Here is a 17,456-nt window from a genome sequence, read left to right as displayed (position 1 = left end):
GTGGGAGCTTGGTCCATGACATCTTTATTCTAGACCGTCAGAGCAGTCATCATCAGGGACATTGCCAATCACTTTAGTGGAAAAAGGAAAGAAAGAAAGAAAGAAAGAAAGAAAGAAAGAAAGGCAGAAAGAAAGAGAAAAAGAAATAAATAGAAGAAAGAAAAATTATCCCATCTCACTCTAAATTATATTACTTCTGTCCAGAAGTATCATATGGCACTGTACTTATATTTCAGTGGCCAAACCAAGTGACATAACTGTTGGATGCGAAGGACTGAGAAGAGTGCAATCTACTATGTGTTTAGCAGGAGGAGAACCACACTGTTGTCTACCCAAGCAGATCTTAAAAGGATGAGTAGAGTATTGATAGGTGAAGGAAGAACATTATTGAAACTGAAGAAATGACATGAGCAGAGATGTGAACGGTTGGGTGGTGTGGCTCAACGAGAGAATGTCTAAAATGAACATATGGGAGATGAGGTTAACAAGAAGGGTTGAGTTTAGTGATAGAAAGCCTTGAAAATAAAGTATTTTGAACTTAGAGAATGGGATGGAATGAACAATTTTGAGAGTAAACAATATGTATTTTCAGTAAGATGGTTTAGATAAAAAATAAGATGCTGGGAAGTTATTGTAATAGGGAAGAGTGGGTGAAGCTATGAACTAGAACAGTGGCAGTTGTCATAGAAAAGTGCAGGCTGGGGTCTTTGGAGGTCCAATTGGATATGAGTTGAAAGTGAATAGTGAAAATTATTCCATTTTCTTCCACCCCGGATGATCACCTGGTAGAATGGTTGTGACACTTTGTAGGGCATGGAGGACTACAGGGAGTCAATTAATAAATTTGCTTCTGGAAATACTGAGTTTCTGATGATGGAAGAGCATTGCTATAGACTGAATGTGCCCTCTCTCAAATTCATATGCTGAAATTCTAATGCCCAAGGTGATGGTATTAGGAGGTGGGGGGGGGGGTCTTTGGGAGGTGATTAGGTCATGAGAATGGAGCCTTCATGAATAAGATTAACATTCTTATAAATGTTTATTTTTAAGAGAGAGAGAGAGAGAGCACGAGCAGAGGAGGGGCAGAGAGAGGGAGACAGAGGATCTCAATCAGGGTCTGCACTGATAGCAGCAAGCCTGATGAGGGGCTCAAACTCATGAACTGCGAGATCATGACCTGAGCCGAAGTCTTAACTGACTGAACCACCCAGGTGTTCTAGATTAACACCCTTATAAAAGAGACCTCAGAGAGTGACTTCACCCCTTCTGCTATGTGAAGACACAGTGAGAAGACAGCTATGAACCAGGAAGTGGGTCTTTACCAGATACCGAATCCCCTGGTGCCTTAATCTTGGACTTTCCAGTTTCTAGAACTATTGGTTGTAGCCACTACGTGTATGGTATTCTGTTACAGTAGCCAGAACTAAGACAGACATCAAAGTGTAGAGGAACACTCAGAAATTATTGTCTCACACCTAAGAGCAGACAGAAGACTAAACTTAGATCCTAAAGTCTACATCAGTTAGGAGAAGGTTGAGGCCATGGAACTGAATGAAGTGGCCCCAGTGAGAGATGATAAGGTTAGAGGAAAAGAAGCCTGCAGACCAAACTTTGGAGATCAGGTACGTTTGGGGGCATGTGGAACATAGCAGAAGCTAGTGAAGAAAACCAAGAAGAATCTATCAGAGAAAAAGAAGGAGCGTGAGCTGTAGGAATAGAGAGGTCCAAGAAAAAGGGGAGTGGCTCAGAATGTCTAATGCTGTCAAGAGGACAAGCAGGAGGAGGTCCAAAAGGACGCCATTGGGCTTGGCTGTTGATGGCATTTGAGCAGAGAAGTGAGATTAGATGGCAGGAGGATTGTGGCAAGAAAGGGGAAGAAGCAAATACAGAAGAAGCAAATTCAGCTTTTGATAAGTTTGGTATTGAAAAGGAGGTGAGATATGTATGGGAAAATCGCTTAAAAGAAAGGCAGAGTTTCTGGAAAGCTTAGCTGTATCCCTTGGCATGCCATTTTATACACTTACTTTAAGGCAAAGATTTTATTTAAACATAAGTTATGCTCAAATCCAACTACAACTCATGGTAAGTCCGTAAGTCCATCCTCAGTACCTTACAGGTGCAGCCGAGGAGAATTCCACGAGGGTGGATACGTGACTCAAGAGGGGCCAGACAGGTTCAATCCCAGGCCTGTGTCTGAAGTGACCCAGAATTCTTCTGCTGAGCTTGGAAGCTGGCCGAATGTGAGCTGAGAGCTGCCAGTGGTCATCTTTTCCATTACATGGGTTCAGCCTGAGAAAGGTGCCAACCAACACTGAGGAAAACAGAGTGAAAGAGACAGTCTGGAGGTGGAAGCCTAGCCCCAGTGTGCCCCCTCTTCTGGCTGTGCCCAAGGTGCCTTCTAAGTCTGTGCTTTTCTGTTATGTAAGCAAATCAATTCCACTTTTTGTTAAAACTAGTCTGAATTGGGTGTTCTGGCATCTGCAACTGAGAGAGTCCTAATACCTAACATTACCTAAAGCCACGCTCTACTCCAGTATCTTCTACATCAGGAGGAGTGGGATTTAAAAGAGATAAACATTTATTAAAACCCGTGAAGCCGTGATTATGAAAATTCTGAATAAAATTGAATTTGACTTTGTCTTTCTTTAGACTTTTCATGGGTTTCACTGTAGGAATAGGAAAAATGTAATAAGATAAACATGAACTTTTGAGTCATCCGTGTACATAGTTGTCTTTGAGATACAGTTAATGGAGAGCATACGCATCAGATTATTTAGTTGTTTTCCTCAGAGTCTCTTTAAAAATAATGAAATTATCACGAACAAAAGGATAATTAACCTCTGATCTTTTTAAGGGAAAAATTTTCCATCTTTATAATTGCAAAGTTCCAAAATCCAAAAGAATCTTTTCCCGTAAACGTTGCATGAGTTGGTCTTCCTTATTTGTGTTTTGGATTAGTTCCCAGTTGACATCAGATACAGCAGCAGACCCTTTCTCTTTTGTGTGGTATGGGGAAGCATCAATTTGTGAGTTGTAAATACCCAAACTCTGTCCTGAAGATTAGCCTTAACTAAATTGCCCTGGGCACAAGAGATGGGGAATTCTTCTACTTGCAAAATTTAAAAAAAAAAAAAAAAAAAAGAATCTTAACTTTCAAAAGGAACAGGAAGCAGCTTGTCCATAATAAATCACCAGCAAGCAAGTGTTCTGCAGAGGAAAAGGTTGATATTAATAGAGGCGGCATTTTTCTTTCAGCAGGAAAGATCTTTCAGTGAATTTGGAACTGACAGCCTTGAAAACCTAGTCAGCGAAGAGTTTGAATGCCACAAACTTGAGAAGAAATGTTATTGTGTTTTATATACTTGAGCATGCTTCTTCCTCTAATTGGGAGGTAGTTGCATTCAAATGTCCACATCATCGACATTTGTAAGCTTCACACAAGGGAGGCCACAGTTCGCTTTTTTGTTTATATGTCAAGGAGTTTGACTAATCCATTTAATTATCAATGGGAAGAAAGCATCAATGGGGTAAAATTGTGGCATGACAAAGAGTTGTTCTCTGCACCCTGCATATAATTAAACAGAAGTTTTTCTTGATGCATTATCATATATTAGAAAGGAAAAGGCAGTGGCCTGAGGGTCAGAAGATTAGTTCCTAGGCCTCCTTTCTTTTACCGCTGCCAATTTAGAAACATGGTTAAACAAGCTAATCTCTCTGGATCTCAGTTTCCTCAACTGCTACGGGCGGTGATTGGAGAGGATTCTATTGAGACTTTGGTTGATGTGCCAGTTACTACTGCTAGTAACAAATTATCCCAAATCGACTGGCATAAAACGAGAACCATTTTATTGTGCAAACAGATTCTATCTAATTCAGGCTGGGCTCAGCTGGACAATTCTTTTGCTTCTCCAAGAAATTACTAAGGTCACTCAAAGGTACTCAGCTGGCAGATGAGAAGGTCCCAAAGGTTGAAGACAGGTTGAGTCACATGTTTTGGCAGAGATGAGTTCAGGATATCAACTGGAACGTCCAGCAAGGTCGATTCTTCAGCCTGGTGGTCTCAAGGTGGTCAAATTTTTTTACATGGTAGCTGGCTTCTCCCAGAGCGATCATATTAAGAGAACCAAGTAGTTTCAACCTAGCCTTGGAAATCAGATACCCTCATCTTCACTGCATTCTGTTTGTCACAAGGCTGTTCAGATTCAATGGCAAATGCTATAGAGCCCACCTTTCTTTTTTTTTTTTTAATTTTTTTTTTTAACGTTTATTTATTTTTGAGACACAGAGAGACAGAGCATGAATGGGGGAGGGTCAGAGAGAGGGAGACACAGAATCCGAAACAGGCTCCAGGCTCCGAGCTGTCAGCACAGAGCCCGACGCGGGGCTCGAATCACGGACCGCGAAATCGTGACCTGAGCCGAAGTCGGCCACTCAACCGACTGAGCCACCCAGGCGCCCCTAGAGCCCGCCTTTCGATGAGAGCAATGTGAAAGAATTTTGCAGCCATATTTTAAAACCACCACACCTAGTTATGAGTTCCGAAATATTATTTCTCAGTATTCTTCTCCAACAGAGTGTCCATTCCCATATTTCTTTCTTTCTTTCTCTTTCTTTCTTTCTTTCTTTCTTTCTTTCTTTCTTTCTCCTTCCTTCCCTCCTTCTTTCCTTCCATTCATTCATTCATTCAGTCATCAAATATTTTAGTCCCTTCTCTGGGTCAGACATATTGAGTAGCCTACAGTAAAATTGAAGGGCAAAACAAACACAAAATCCCTGCCTTTATGGAGCTTGTAGTCCAACGAAGGCCACACACATTAATCAAATGCAGGCAAGTGTATAATTACAAACCCTGCAAAGTACTATGAATGAAAAGTGCAAGAATCTCTGCGGTTCCACAGCAGAGAGCTCTGGTTCAATCAGGGTGCAAGGGAAGCTTCATGAGGAAGAAATGTTCACTTTGATATCTAAAGAATGTGTTCATGAAGAGCATCAATATATCCCACACAAGACTTCCTCCTGTTGCTCTGCAGCCCCTAAATCTCCTAATTTAGAAGACCCTTTTTTTCTACCCTCCTTAATTACTCTTTAGCAGTAGTTCATTACGGAAGTTACATGTTCAGTATCTCGTATGTATCCACCTCCTATTTGTTCTTATCCTTATCAACCTTTATTGACTGCCTACTGTTAGCTGAATAGAATCAGTAGGTTTAGTGTGGCATTGCACGTGTTCCATGTGCTGGCTCTATCCTAACTTTCTGGCCTCATCTCTCCCTATTCTCTTTGGACACCATGCTCCAGCCATACCAGGCTACTTGCTCTTCCCAGAGCATGCATTCATTTTCATGCCTCTGTGCCTCTGTTCTCACTGATCTCTCTTTCTGAAGATGAATTCCCCCCTTGTCTCCACCATTAAAATGTCTTTCATTCTTTCTTGCCCCAGAACCATCTCCACTAAGGAAGCTGTCCTAACTTTTGGGACTAATTACTCTGTCCTCCAAGTGTTCTCTGGCCCTTTACTGATGCTTCTTTTCTATTCTGCTTTGTTAGCTCACTGCCCCTAAATTTTAAGATCCTTGAAGACAGCAATCATTAAGAAATCATGCTTCTGTCCTCCAAAGTACCTATTACAGTGTTTTTGCCATAGTAAGCATTTAATAATTGTTTGCAGAATGAATGGATGGATGGATGGATGGATGAATAAGAATCCTTTTTTAAAAAAAAAATTTACTTTGGGGCACCTGGGTGGCTCAGTTGGTTGGGCGTCCGACTTCGACTCAGGTCATGATCTCACAGCTCGTGGGTTCGGGCCCCGCATTGGGCTCTATGCTGACAGCTCAGAGTCTGGAGGCTGCTGCGGGTTCTGTGTCTCCCTCTCTCTCTGCTCTTTCCCTGCTCCCACTCTGTGTCTCTCTCTCTTTCAAAAATAAACATTTAAAAAATTAAAAAGCAATAAAAAGAAATAAAAAATCTTACTTTTTGTGAGAGAAAGAGTATGTGAGAGGGGGAGGGGCAGAGAGAAAGGGGGATCAGAGCATTCGAAGCAGGCTCAGTGCTGACAGCAGAGAGTCCGAGGCAGGGCTTGAATTCATGAACCATGAGATGATGACCTGAGCCAAAGTCAATCGCTTAACTAACTGAGCCACCCAGGTGCCCAATAAGTATCCTTTTAACCAACTGATAGGGGTATAAAGCACAGAGACCTTAGTTACCATTTTCAATCAGCATTTAGCATAGTGGGTAGTACTCACTATTGATATTTCACTGTAAATAAATGTGTAACTTTCATACGTCCATATTTCAAATATGACAAATATCAAATATATCAAATTAAGTACTTCTGCTGAATTGTAAATTCTTTGGGGCAGAAACTGTGTCTTCCTTTTATTTGTGTCTGTTATACTCCCAGATGTTTGTTTTACATACAAGTCACTGATATGAAATGAAAATGTCTGTAAACTAATAAAAAAGTTTGTAACCTATTTCCTAAGTTCACAAGTTACTCAGATTCTTTTCACATTTATTATATATACATCACTGTACTAATATGTGAGTGTGGGTGCGTATATACCTGTATATTAAGACGTGGTGTAAACCATTTGCCTTGGATACGCTATGAAGGAAATGATCTTGAAAAGCAACCATAGCTAGCAAGTCTTTGCTATAACTCAATAATCTTTCAATACGTCTCAAGCTTGCCCTTCAGTGTTGCCATTAAACAGGTGTTATCATTGTATTTGCATATTGCGTGTTATTGCTTTTGAAGAGAGTGATAATGATGACTATCTTTGCAGAGCAGTGTAGCCAAAGGGCTGGAAGGAGAAATGGGTCATAAAGTGACAGATGATTAGAGCTAGAAGGGGCTAGAAGCCTAGCAAATCCAGCTCGTTTATTCTACAGACGGGGAAACTGAGATTCAAGTTGAAGTACCCCACGATGCTCAATTTTGGGGAGTCTGACATAAAAAAAGAGACTTCCTAGATTAAGGGAAGCACGAAGTTTATTGACTCTTTTCTCCTCAGAGGGTCTCTTCCAAACAGCACTGTTCTGGGACACACCTGTTGGATCCCAGTCTGAGCGTGGTAAGCACACACTTATTTATACCACAAATGACATCATCCATCCATCTTGGAAGCCACAGTGCTCACTCCCGTTGGTTGTCAGCGGTGTCTAAGATGTCCCCTGATTTCATTGACCTCTGTGTGTCCTGGAACCTTGACCTCTAAGGCTCCCTGGTGCCAGAATGTCTGCAGCTGTAGGATCAAAGACCCTCAGGGGAAAAATCCACTCCTAACTGAGATGAAATGGAGTGAGTTATTAGGAAAACTAGCTATATGTCCCAGAACCCTTGTTCATCTGGAAAATGCTTGAACTGTATCCCCAATATAAACACCAAGCCCTAAGAGCTAAACACAGCATAAGCCAGAGACAGAGTCTCCTGCCTGGCAGGCAGAGCCACATTCCGCCTGCCCTCCTGATGTGCCTGGCACATAGTAAATGCTTTATAAATAATCTGTGAAATTAATGAAAGAATGAGGCAGCATGTAATTAAAGATACAAAGATAGCAAAATTGGGAAGCCCAAAAAATCAGGTGAAAAGTTACAAATTTCAAAACAGTGGGTTAGATATTTAAATGTAGGTCCTGAAATTGAGTCTAAATTCTGTCTCCAGCTTCCTGGCAAACAGAGCAAAAAGGGCCATGCAGTGGGCTTCACCTAGTTCTCATTATGGTGGAGAACACAGCATTATAGGGCATCACATATTTTTCTATCTCTGAGAGAAATGAGTCGTGCGGGCAATCTATCTACATCACTAAAGTGTCATTTATGTCTTGGGGACATGTGAAGATGCTTCCTTGGTTGGCAGCCAAAGTAATTGCTTGCAACAGTTTGGTAATATCCTCCCCAAATAGTGGTTGTCCGCAGTCTTTGCTTAGAGAGAGAGTAACTCCATTTTGGTTATCATCCACTGGCTGTCTGTAACTGCTATTTCTTCACAATCCTTAGCCAGGACCCTCCGTTTGAAGCTGAACCTCAGAGCATTCTTAAAATATTTTCTAAGCCCTCTTTACTTACAGATGTCCTTCTTCCACTAGTCTTATAGAGTTAGATGCTAAGATATTTTTACAGTCTTCTATACTTAGTATGGCTTATAATCCTTGGCCATGTTATCTCAGGCGCCCCCTTAAGAATCCCTTAACAAATAAAGTAACCTGAGCAGAATAAAATCCTTGTTGATTGATTGATCTGAGACTTGCAGTGCACTCAGCCCAGTCTTGCTGTTCAGCTCTCTGCTGTGGCTCCCTCCCTCCCAGTGTGTCTATTCCACTGAGATATTTTCTCCTACTTCTGGCCAAACTCCATATTTTTCCTCTCACTGATCACCATATCTGTAATAGCGTCCACCTCCCCATCAGTGGTCGTAAATCAGATTTGAGCTTACCTTCTTTATGATATTTGACAAACAAAGCTTGTGAGAGTTTGAACATTTTAAGTTTTTTTTTTTTAATGTTTATTTATTTTTGAGAGAGAGAGAGACAGAGACAGAGTGAAAGTGGGGGAGGGGCAGAGAGAGAGGGAGACACAGGATTGGAAGCAGGCTCCAGGCTCTGAGCTGTCAGCACAGAACTTGATGCAGAACTTGAACCCACGAACCATGAGATCATGACCTGAGCCGAAGTTGGAAGCTTAAACTGACTGAGCCACTCAGGGACCCCTTAAATTTGCTTTTAGCACTGGCATGTATTTCTTTTAGTTTTTAAAAAAATGTTTATATATTTTTGAAAGAGGGAGAGAGAGCATGAGTGGGGGAGGGGCAGAGAGAGAAGGAGGGAGAATCCCTCGCTGTCAGCACAGAACAATGCTAGGCTTGATCTCACCAACTGTGAGATCATGACCTGAGCCAAAATCCAGAGTTGGACACATAACTGATTAGGCTACCCAGGTGACCCTAGTCCCAGAATTTTAGAGCTAAAGGGACCATACGATTAATTTTGGCTCCTTTGTTTTATAGACGAGAAAACTAAGACCAAAAAAGGTGAAAAGATTTGCTTTTCAGCCCTTAGCCTGGAAAGTATTGAACCCGTGTAACCTTCATGGTGTTTATTTCTGTATCATCTCTGTTTTGTGAACTAGAAGATTTCAATCTACAAGTCATTGTCCTTTGTCCTCTGGTAGTCACTTTACATATTCTTAATCAATAATAAATTAACAAACTAAGTGAAATAATATATCATGGTTCATTTTATATTCTACTCCAACCAAAAAGAACTAATGAATTAACAAATAAATTAAGGTCATTTAAAGTAGAAATAAAATACATAAAGTATGTCAGTCATTTGGTTATTTCATAGCAGAATTGACAACAGATGAGTTTTTTCCTTGTTGTATCTCAGCCTTATCGTTATAGCATATTGATTATAAATACTTAAAAAAATCTAATTCTGACAATTTTTTTCCTAAAATATGTGTTTTAAATACTATGATTTTAATTTTTTTATAAGGAAATTTGATTTTAATTAATTAATTAATTTATTTATTTATTTAATTTTTTTTTCCAACGTTTTTTATTTATTTTTGGGACAGAGAGAGACAGAGCATGAACGGGGGAGGGGCAGAGAGAGAGGGAGACACAGAATTGGAAACAGGCTCCAGGCTCTGAGCCATCAGCCCAGAGCCCGACGTGGGGCTCGAACCCACGGACCGCGAGATCGTGACCTGGCTGAAGTCGGATGCTTAACCGACTGCGCCACCCAGGCGCCCCTGATTTTAATTTTTTTAATGTTTATTTTTGGGAGACAAAGAGAGAGACAGAGAGAGCATGAGTGGGGAAGGGGCAGAGAGAGGGAGGCACAGAATCCGAAGCAGGCTCCAGGTTCTGAGCTGTCAGCACAGAGCCCATTGCGGGGCTTGAACTCACGAATCGTGAGATCATGACCTGAGCCGAAGTCAGAGGCTTAACCAACTGAGCCACCCAGGTACCCTTAAATACTATGATTTTAAAAAGCTATGATAAAGTATCTGTCCACATCAGTAAATTCCTTCTTCTAAGAGGCCAAATGGGCAATGGCAGTCTTGCTTATAATAAGCAGATTTATGGAATGGAGAAATAATCAGTCTTTGCAGAAGCTTCCACAAACAGGAGATGTGAAAAGTGTTCGGAACAAAGAAGGGGTCATCCCTAAAACATACAGGAAGCTTTGATCTTTCTTGTTGCCTACAGCAAGGTGAAAGGGTAAAGTCTTCAGCAAGTCTGATCTGTGTATTCAGGTTAAATGACACTTTCAACACGTATGGGCAAGCAGAAGGGTTACTCAAATGGTGAAAAATACAGGCTCCAGATCTTGTGACTCTACAAAAATACCAAATGTAAAATAAATTCTTTTTTTCCTCGTAAGTTCAACTCTAGGAAATAATGAATTTCCTTCACAGGAGTGATTAGATAGCGTAAGAATGCAAATTTGGCACAGTAATCAAAACCCAGTAATGTCGGACATTTTACATTCTTGCCCGTGATCTAAGTTTTATAGTCCTTCTAGGCATGTCATGCTTCCCGGGTTGTAGCCACTGATACTTTGAGAGACTGTGGAAACAGTTACTCATGAAGACCTACACCTTTGAGAGAACACCCAGAGGGTAGTAAAGGAAAGGAGTGACAACTCTGTGTTTTGACTCATCCTAAAGAAATGCATTAGCCCTTGAGATATTTGCTAATTTTTCCAGAGCTAGCATATTGTCACTGCAAGCTCTATCCAGTTACTGTGTCATGATTTATAGACGCACTCCCAATTTTTGAGCTCTGTGTAAGCCGTGCCTCATAGCATCCCTGACACGTATCCATCCAACTGCCACAGAGAGCTTAAACCTGTCTGGCAAACCCAGTGCATTATCTAGAAACATTGCTTCCAGCATGTAAATCCATCAGGGATCCTAAGACTTTACATTTCTGAAGTCATAACCTTTCTTTTTTTTTTTTTTTGGAGTAGAAACTTCTGCTGACTCTCTTCTGACATAAAAGTGCCTTAGCCTTAGTTTTGTTTTGAAATGGACAAAAGATGCGCCAGGAAGCTGTTCTCTCATCATAGCTGCAGTCATTGCTCGGCAGATGCCATTAACTCCTGAGAGGATCCCAAAGCAGGGTGACAAGCAGAAGAAAAATGACAGAAGCTTCTAAGTCTGGAGTCCTTGTTCTGTTGTTTATGGGGGCAGACCTGAGGTCTCCAGAAGAGGCATGGTAAGGTAAATCAAGGGAATCAACGCTTAGTCCCAGGCAGCACTCACCAGGCACCCAGCCACTAGAGCTCACACAGAGGCAGAAATCCAGGAACCGAGTTACGAGGCCACAGATGGACAAGCAAGGACAGTTTGATGTGGAGTCCCAGTATTGGTGCCAGCCCTTAGATTCTTCTTGCCTTGATTTGGGTCTCTAAATTGGTGTTAAGGGCCCGGGCAGTTCTGAGTATGGAGTCGAGAGCAGCGTCCACCATATTGAGGGCCATTAATGCCATTACAGTATTGCAATTTGAACATAAAAGTACCTAGCCAGGGCGAAGCCTTGCTCAGAGCCTCTACTCACCAAACCATGTGCCCCACACAGCCTGTGGGGGCTCACGGGCAGCACTTGTTTATAAGTCCCCTCAAAAGGCTCTCTACATGCTGGGGGGGATTCTGGCAGGTGACTCACTGGCCTAGCATTCATAATCAGGCAGGTCCTAAAGTGTGCACTTCTGGAGATGCCCCTGAAAGATGTTACACCTACAGGTATAGAGACACCGGGGACTGAATGCAGAAGAATGACTTGTCATTCAACTTAAACCTGTGTCTGTTACAAGACCTCCTATTGCGAGTGGGGAGACATTTGTGTAAATCAGAAAAAGATCTCGTACCGCTCCAGCAAGCATGGGTTGACGATCAGAGAGTGAGTCAATTTTAATCCCTGCTCTTCCCTTTGGCCAGCATGTACAGGCATCCCTTGTGGCTCTGCCTATATGTCACTTAAAAATTTTTTTTTTTAATTTTTAATTTGAGAGAGAGAGAGAGAGAGAGGGAGAGGGACAGAGGGACAGAGGGGAGAGAGAGAGAGAGAAAGAGAGAGAATCTCAAGCAGGTTCCACGCTCAGTGCAGAGCCTGATGTGGGCCTCAATTCCATGACCCTGAGATCATGACCTGACTGAGATCAGAAGTCAGACGCTCAACTACCTGAGCCACCCAGGTGCCCCTATGTCACCTTTAATAATAGATCTAGAAACTGTTTTGCAAATGGCAAAAGTATATATATTTTGTTTAAAAGTGTCAATTGCTTTAACAATTAATATATTCCACAAGTTGTGTAGCTAAATTCTAGCACACCTTCATTTTAAATATATCAGGATTTTCACAAAATGGAAGTGGCTTGGATCTCTCTCTCTCTCTCTGGCCTCTGAGAAGCCCCAGACAAGGGACAGGAGGGAGGGAGGCAGGAGCTGGAGTGAGGGAGGCCCGACACCTTCCACTGCAGGGAACTGAGGCTGCCTGTCAACTCTAATCATTTTCCTGCAGGAAATGTCATTGCATCATTGCATTGCAAGAAAGTGATGTCATAGTATGGGGCCCTGATCTACTTCCTGACTTTTAACCTGAGTCTTGTAACCTTTTTCAGCTGTACAGCACCCAGAGAAAATGAAACACATTGAAATGTAAAGGCCAGCGTGTCTCATAAAGGCCTGTGAGGCCCCAAGAAAGGGTTCACTTCTGCACATAGATTAATGATCAAAAAACAGTTTTGTTTGGTTACCACATCCTGGACATGACATGGTCCTAGTACCTAGGAAAGTCAACGGAAAAGAAATAGTCATCAGGATGCGTCTGAAATTTCTGGACAGGAACCCTTCCGTTTCCTCATATTGGGTTTAATTAGTGGGGACAGTGCTAAATTTAATTAGGATGCATGGCTTAGTTTTTGTTGTGGAGGTGTTTTGTTGTTAAACTCTCTGTGAAAATGAATAATGGTCCCTGAACCGATATTTTAAATCTTACATATGGCATTTGTGTCTCCATGTCTTAGGATTGGTTACAACCCCAGCCTAAATGACATTATTAAGCTATTTCCTGGAATGTCAAGGGCTGAAATTGCCCTGTCAAGAACGACTCTGTTCTTTCAGGGATTGCAGAGAGCAAGGGCTCAGATTGCATTCTTGCTCTGTTATTATAAGTTTTTGCCTGGCAGGAAACCACTGGGTCTCAGATAATTTGCATATATCCAATGAGAGTGATCCACTGTTCTATGGAAGTTTTCAAGATTGCATGACAACACTGTGGAAGAATCTCATATGGGGAAAGGGGATTTTTTCCCCCCTTTCCCTAAGCCCCATTTTAAATAGTTTCCTTCCCACAAGCTGATGTGTCCACATTCAAAGAGTTATAAGTAACCCAGCCTATTTTCTTGCCTTGGCCTCTGTCACTAGTCCAGTAATATTATCAGCCACACAAAACTGGAAACAGGCTGTTTTAAAGTAAAGGTGCCTTATTCCTTCCGGAAGGCCTGTAAAGCAGACTTTTTTTGGCATGTGATGGTAAGCATGAACCAAAAATTTAGTTCTCCCAGGCAAGGGCATAGTAAAATGTCTGCTCATTTCTTTGTGAAAGCAAGGGCAAGAAATACCCCCCACATATTTCTTGAGAACTGAATATAATTTTTAACACGTTCTACATGGGATTCCAGTCAGCCTAAAGCACTTGGTAGTAGACTCTTTCACTTATGTATCAGTTTGGGATCTTTAGAACTGTGCTGATTTTGCTGAGCACCAAAGTTCCAGGAAGCAATCACTGGAACTCACTGGCCCCACGGTTGGTGCCATAGCAGCTGAAACTTTAATTCTTGATAAAATGCCCAAAAGTCACCTTAAACCCTTTCAAAACAGAGAGGGATGCAAATAAGAAAGTAGAATGGAAGTAAATAAATAAATAGCCAGGGCACTCAGTCCTGGCTCAAAATGTTCAAATAATATTAAAATTAATTCAGGCTCTATACTGATAAGTCCCAGGCCCAGAGCTAGACGTCTTATAGCTTCTTAGGTGACAGAGGAACATGTGTTGACTGCAGAGCTGAGGTCTGAGTGGTACCTAGAGGACTTCCAGACACCAGCAATTCAGTTGTGTCTTCTGGAACATGCTGTTTAGTTTCTCTAAATATCATATTTTTCCATGATATGTCTAAAATGTTATGTCTATTCAGGTAAGGTCATGATCTTGTGGTCGGCCGGTTCGAGCCCCACATCAGACTCTGTGCTGACAGCTCAGAGCCTGGAGCCTGCTTCGGATTCTGTGTCTCCCTCTCTTTCCACCCTTCTCCCACTCACGCTCTGGCTCTCTCTCAAAAATAAATAAACATTAAAAAATTTTTTAATGTTACGTCTAAAATTTTCATTCTGTACTTGTGCATTCTCAAATGAATGGACTCCGTAGACACTGATATTCAAAGGCATCTAATAAATGTGTTGAATGAATCAACACTAGACACTGTTTTTGTTCTTGTGTTTGATTTTCTGCTATGTGGTTTACCTAGATAGTGTCACTGAATTCTCTCAACAAGCCTACGAATCAGCTCTCCTCATCAGTTCCATTTGACCAGGGAGGAACCGAGCCCATTACCTACCTAAACTGACCAGAGGGCTAGGATCTGAATCCTGGTGTTTTTCATTCTGAAGTCCTGCCTGCTTTCCATTACGCTCCACGGGTGCTTCTCAAACTTCAGCATGCATCAGAATCACCTGGAGGAGGGTTTCCCAACGCAGACTGTTGGGACCCAGCTCCCAAATTTTCAGTTCATACAAGTTCCCAGTGATGATGCTGTTGCTGGCATAGGAATCACATTTGAGAACCACTGTGCTATATTATTAAGACCTGTGGGCATAGAGACATAGAGACATGTAAGAATATATGACATAGAGAATATAAGAAGCAAATCTTTGGCCAGATTAGAAGAGACCTCTTACATTTTTTAAAAAGTGATTTTATTGTTGACTAATCTCTATAGCCAGTGTGGGGCTCAAACTCACAACCCCAGGATCCAGAGTTGAATGCTCTACTGACTGAGTCAGCCAGGTGCCCCAAGACCTCTTACAGCCACCCAAATAAGCTGTGTCTTCTCAATTGAGAGCCACTCAACTGCTGAATGGGGTTGCCTCTTGGGAATGGTTGAGCTGTCAGGGGCATTTAGACCTTGGGACATTTGTGAAAAGTTGGCCAAAAGGACAGCTATGGTCCCTTATTTTATTTTATTTTATTTTATTTTTTTAATTAATTAATTTATTTTGAGAGACAGAGAGTACAAGTGGGGGAGGGCCAGAGAGAGAGGGAGAGAGAGAAAATCCCAAACAGGCTCCACACTGTCAGCACAGAGCCCGATGAGGGGCTTGAACTCATGAGCCGTGAGATCATGACCTGACCCAAAATCAAGAGTTGATGCTTAATAGATTGAGCCACAAAGGCGCCCCAGCTATGGTCCCTTCTGACTATTAAACTGTCATGAGTGCCATAGACAACTTATAGAGAAGCGAGGAGGGAGGCTCATTCTCCCCTTGCAGGAGACCCTTCTCATTATGGCTACTATTCTATGTTTTAATTGTGTTTGAAGATCTACAGTTGCTTTGGTAATGGCAATGAAGAAATGCTGAGCAAAATGGTTGCTTAATTTAGGTAAGATAGAATTATAGTTTAATGAAACACTAAACAGGGACAAAAGGAATTTAAAGAAAACATTCATTCACTGCAAATTTGTATTTCAGATTTAAAAATTTTTATGACAATGATGATACAATTTCCATTTTAAAAATCATAATGTGTAATCAGAAAAAAACAAGGTTAATAATCTAAAAGGCATAAATGTACAATTATCTCAACTTTTACTTCATAAGAACACAGAAAAAACTGAAGATGAAAATTATTTTGTATTTCAAAATAATGGCCACAAATATAACAAATTTAAGAGGAACACTGCTTCAAATTTATTGTCCGTTCTTTTGACCCTAGAAGAAAAAAAATAAAGTAGTGTTTATTTCTACAATTTATCAAAGAAAATAGAGTGTCACTTCTGACATTTAATTTAGCCTTTTTTATGTCACAGGAACCCAATGAAGGATGACTCAAGTAACAGCACCATGGTACCACTTAAGGATTTAAAAGGAATCACCAGAGAGAACAATATTGGTGATATTGGTGAAGGGGGATGGCAGAAAGATATAAAAAAGAAATATATGTGTAATAAAATATCTGGCATAAGCATAAAACAGTTCAGAAGAACCATTACTTTTGTGGGCAGGGACTGTCTAAGGAAGTGAGGAATCTCTCTGTTGAATATCTTTTTTGGTCATTTGTTATTTGTTTTGTCTGGTTTGGATTGGCTTGGGGCATTTTGAAAATTAACAGAAGGTTAAAGGGTTCTTTCTAAAATCTTTGAATGAGAGCCAAGAATTTAAATTTGATTAGAAGTAAGAGGAAGAAAACAAACATTTCTTGAGCAACTATCAAGGGCCAAGTCCGTGTAAGGGTCTTTGTAGTAATTTATACCATTTCACTTTGCAACATGTGGGGTAGGTGTTATCTCTAGGGCTCAAAGAGGTTCAATATTGATTTGCTCAAGGCTACTCAGATGGTAGGTGACAGAGGAAACAATTATACCTCAAACTGTCTGACTTCAAAAGTACCATGACTTCTCAGGATCTCCACATACCATAAATAATGCTGAAAGCAATTCTTCAATAAGGCACTTCTCCTTGGTATGGAAGTTCATATCTACTTTTCCTCTGTATTCCTTCCTGGAGCTCTGTTTTGGAGTCCATGACCATAGTAAATTCCTGCATGTTGTGTGAATTGCTTTTAAATTTGAAATATTCCTGACATAGAGTGAGGTAAGATTTTAGCTCTGGCTAGGAATACGTAAACGTGGCATCTAGTATTGCAACCTGCTACTCTCCTGTCTTCTGAGTCTCATACTCCCAGTCCCACCATTTAGCTCACTTTAGTCAGTCTCCATTCTCAAGGAACACATATTCTTGGAAAGGAGCTACACACACATGAATGTCACATAGAGGAGCGTGGCTGTATCTTGAGTGTGAAGGGGAGTCACAGAAGGATGTAAAGCGGGAAAGTAACAAGAGCACATTGGAACTTCAAAAGGTTCAGTCTAGAGCCTGTGTGGAGGATACTTCTCAAGAAAGACAAGATTGGAAGCAAAGATGTCTGAGTGAGAGAAGATGGAGGGCTGGGCCAGGGCCATTTGATCAGTACAGAGAAAGGGGGACACAGTGAATAAGGGGTGTAGCTGCCAGGATATGGTGATCAGCTCAGGTGGGAGGAGTCAAGGATGATTCCAAGTCTCAGGCTTGTCCTGAGTGTCACCAGGACTGCTGGCAACTGAGCTGGATTTACAGGAAGAAGAGCAGGTGTTGGGGACAAGGAGATGATCAGCGCCATTATAAAC

The 17,456-nt window shown here is 41.3% G+C and overlaps 1 protein-coding gene across 3 annotated transcripts in view; it reads right to left on the bottom strand.

Moving 5' to 3' along the window:
• Window positions 1-15,763: 15,763 nt before the first annotated feature.
• Window positions 15,764-17,456, bottom strand: part of TMEM212 (transmembrane protein 212) — a 51,893-nt gene continuing 50,200 nt past the window's right edge. For 2 of the 3 annotated variants that reach the window (XR_006965596.1, XR_006965597.1), the window contains one exon: window positions 15,770-16,002. Coding sequence is in view for 1 of the 3 variants with exons in the window: in XM_047098663.1 (XP_046954619.1) it covers window positions 15,982-16,002 (21 nt within the window). In the remaining 2 variants the exon portion in view is untranslated. Of the gene's footprint in view, window positions 16,003-17,456 lie in introns of all 3 variants that reach the window. The other variant, XM_047098663.1, reaches the window with a different exon arrangement.

The sequence above is a fragment of the Lynx rufus genome, unplaced genomic scaffold, assembly GCF_022079265.1.
Source record: "Lynx rufus isolate CCGP_SWC_20201006 ecotype Redwood Valley unplaced genomic scaffold, mLynRuf1.p SCAF_5, whole genome shotgun sequence".
Taxonomy (NCBI): domain Eukaryota; kingdom Metazoa; phylum Chordata; class Mammalia; order Carnivora; family Felidae; genus Lynx; species Lynx rufus.
This window is presented reverse-complemented; position numbering and strand designations above follow the sequence as displayed.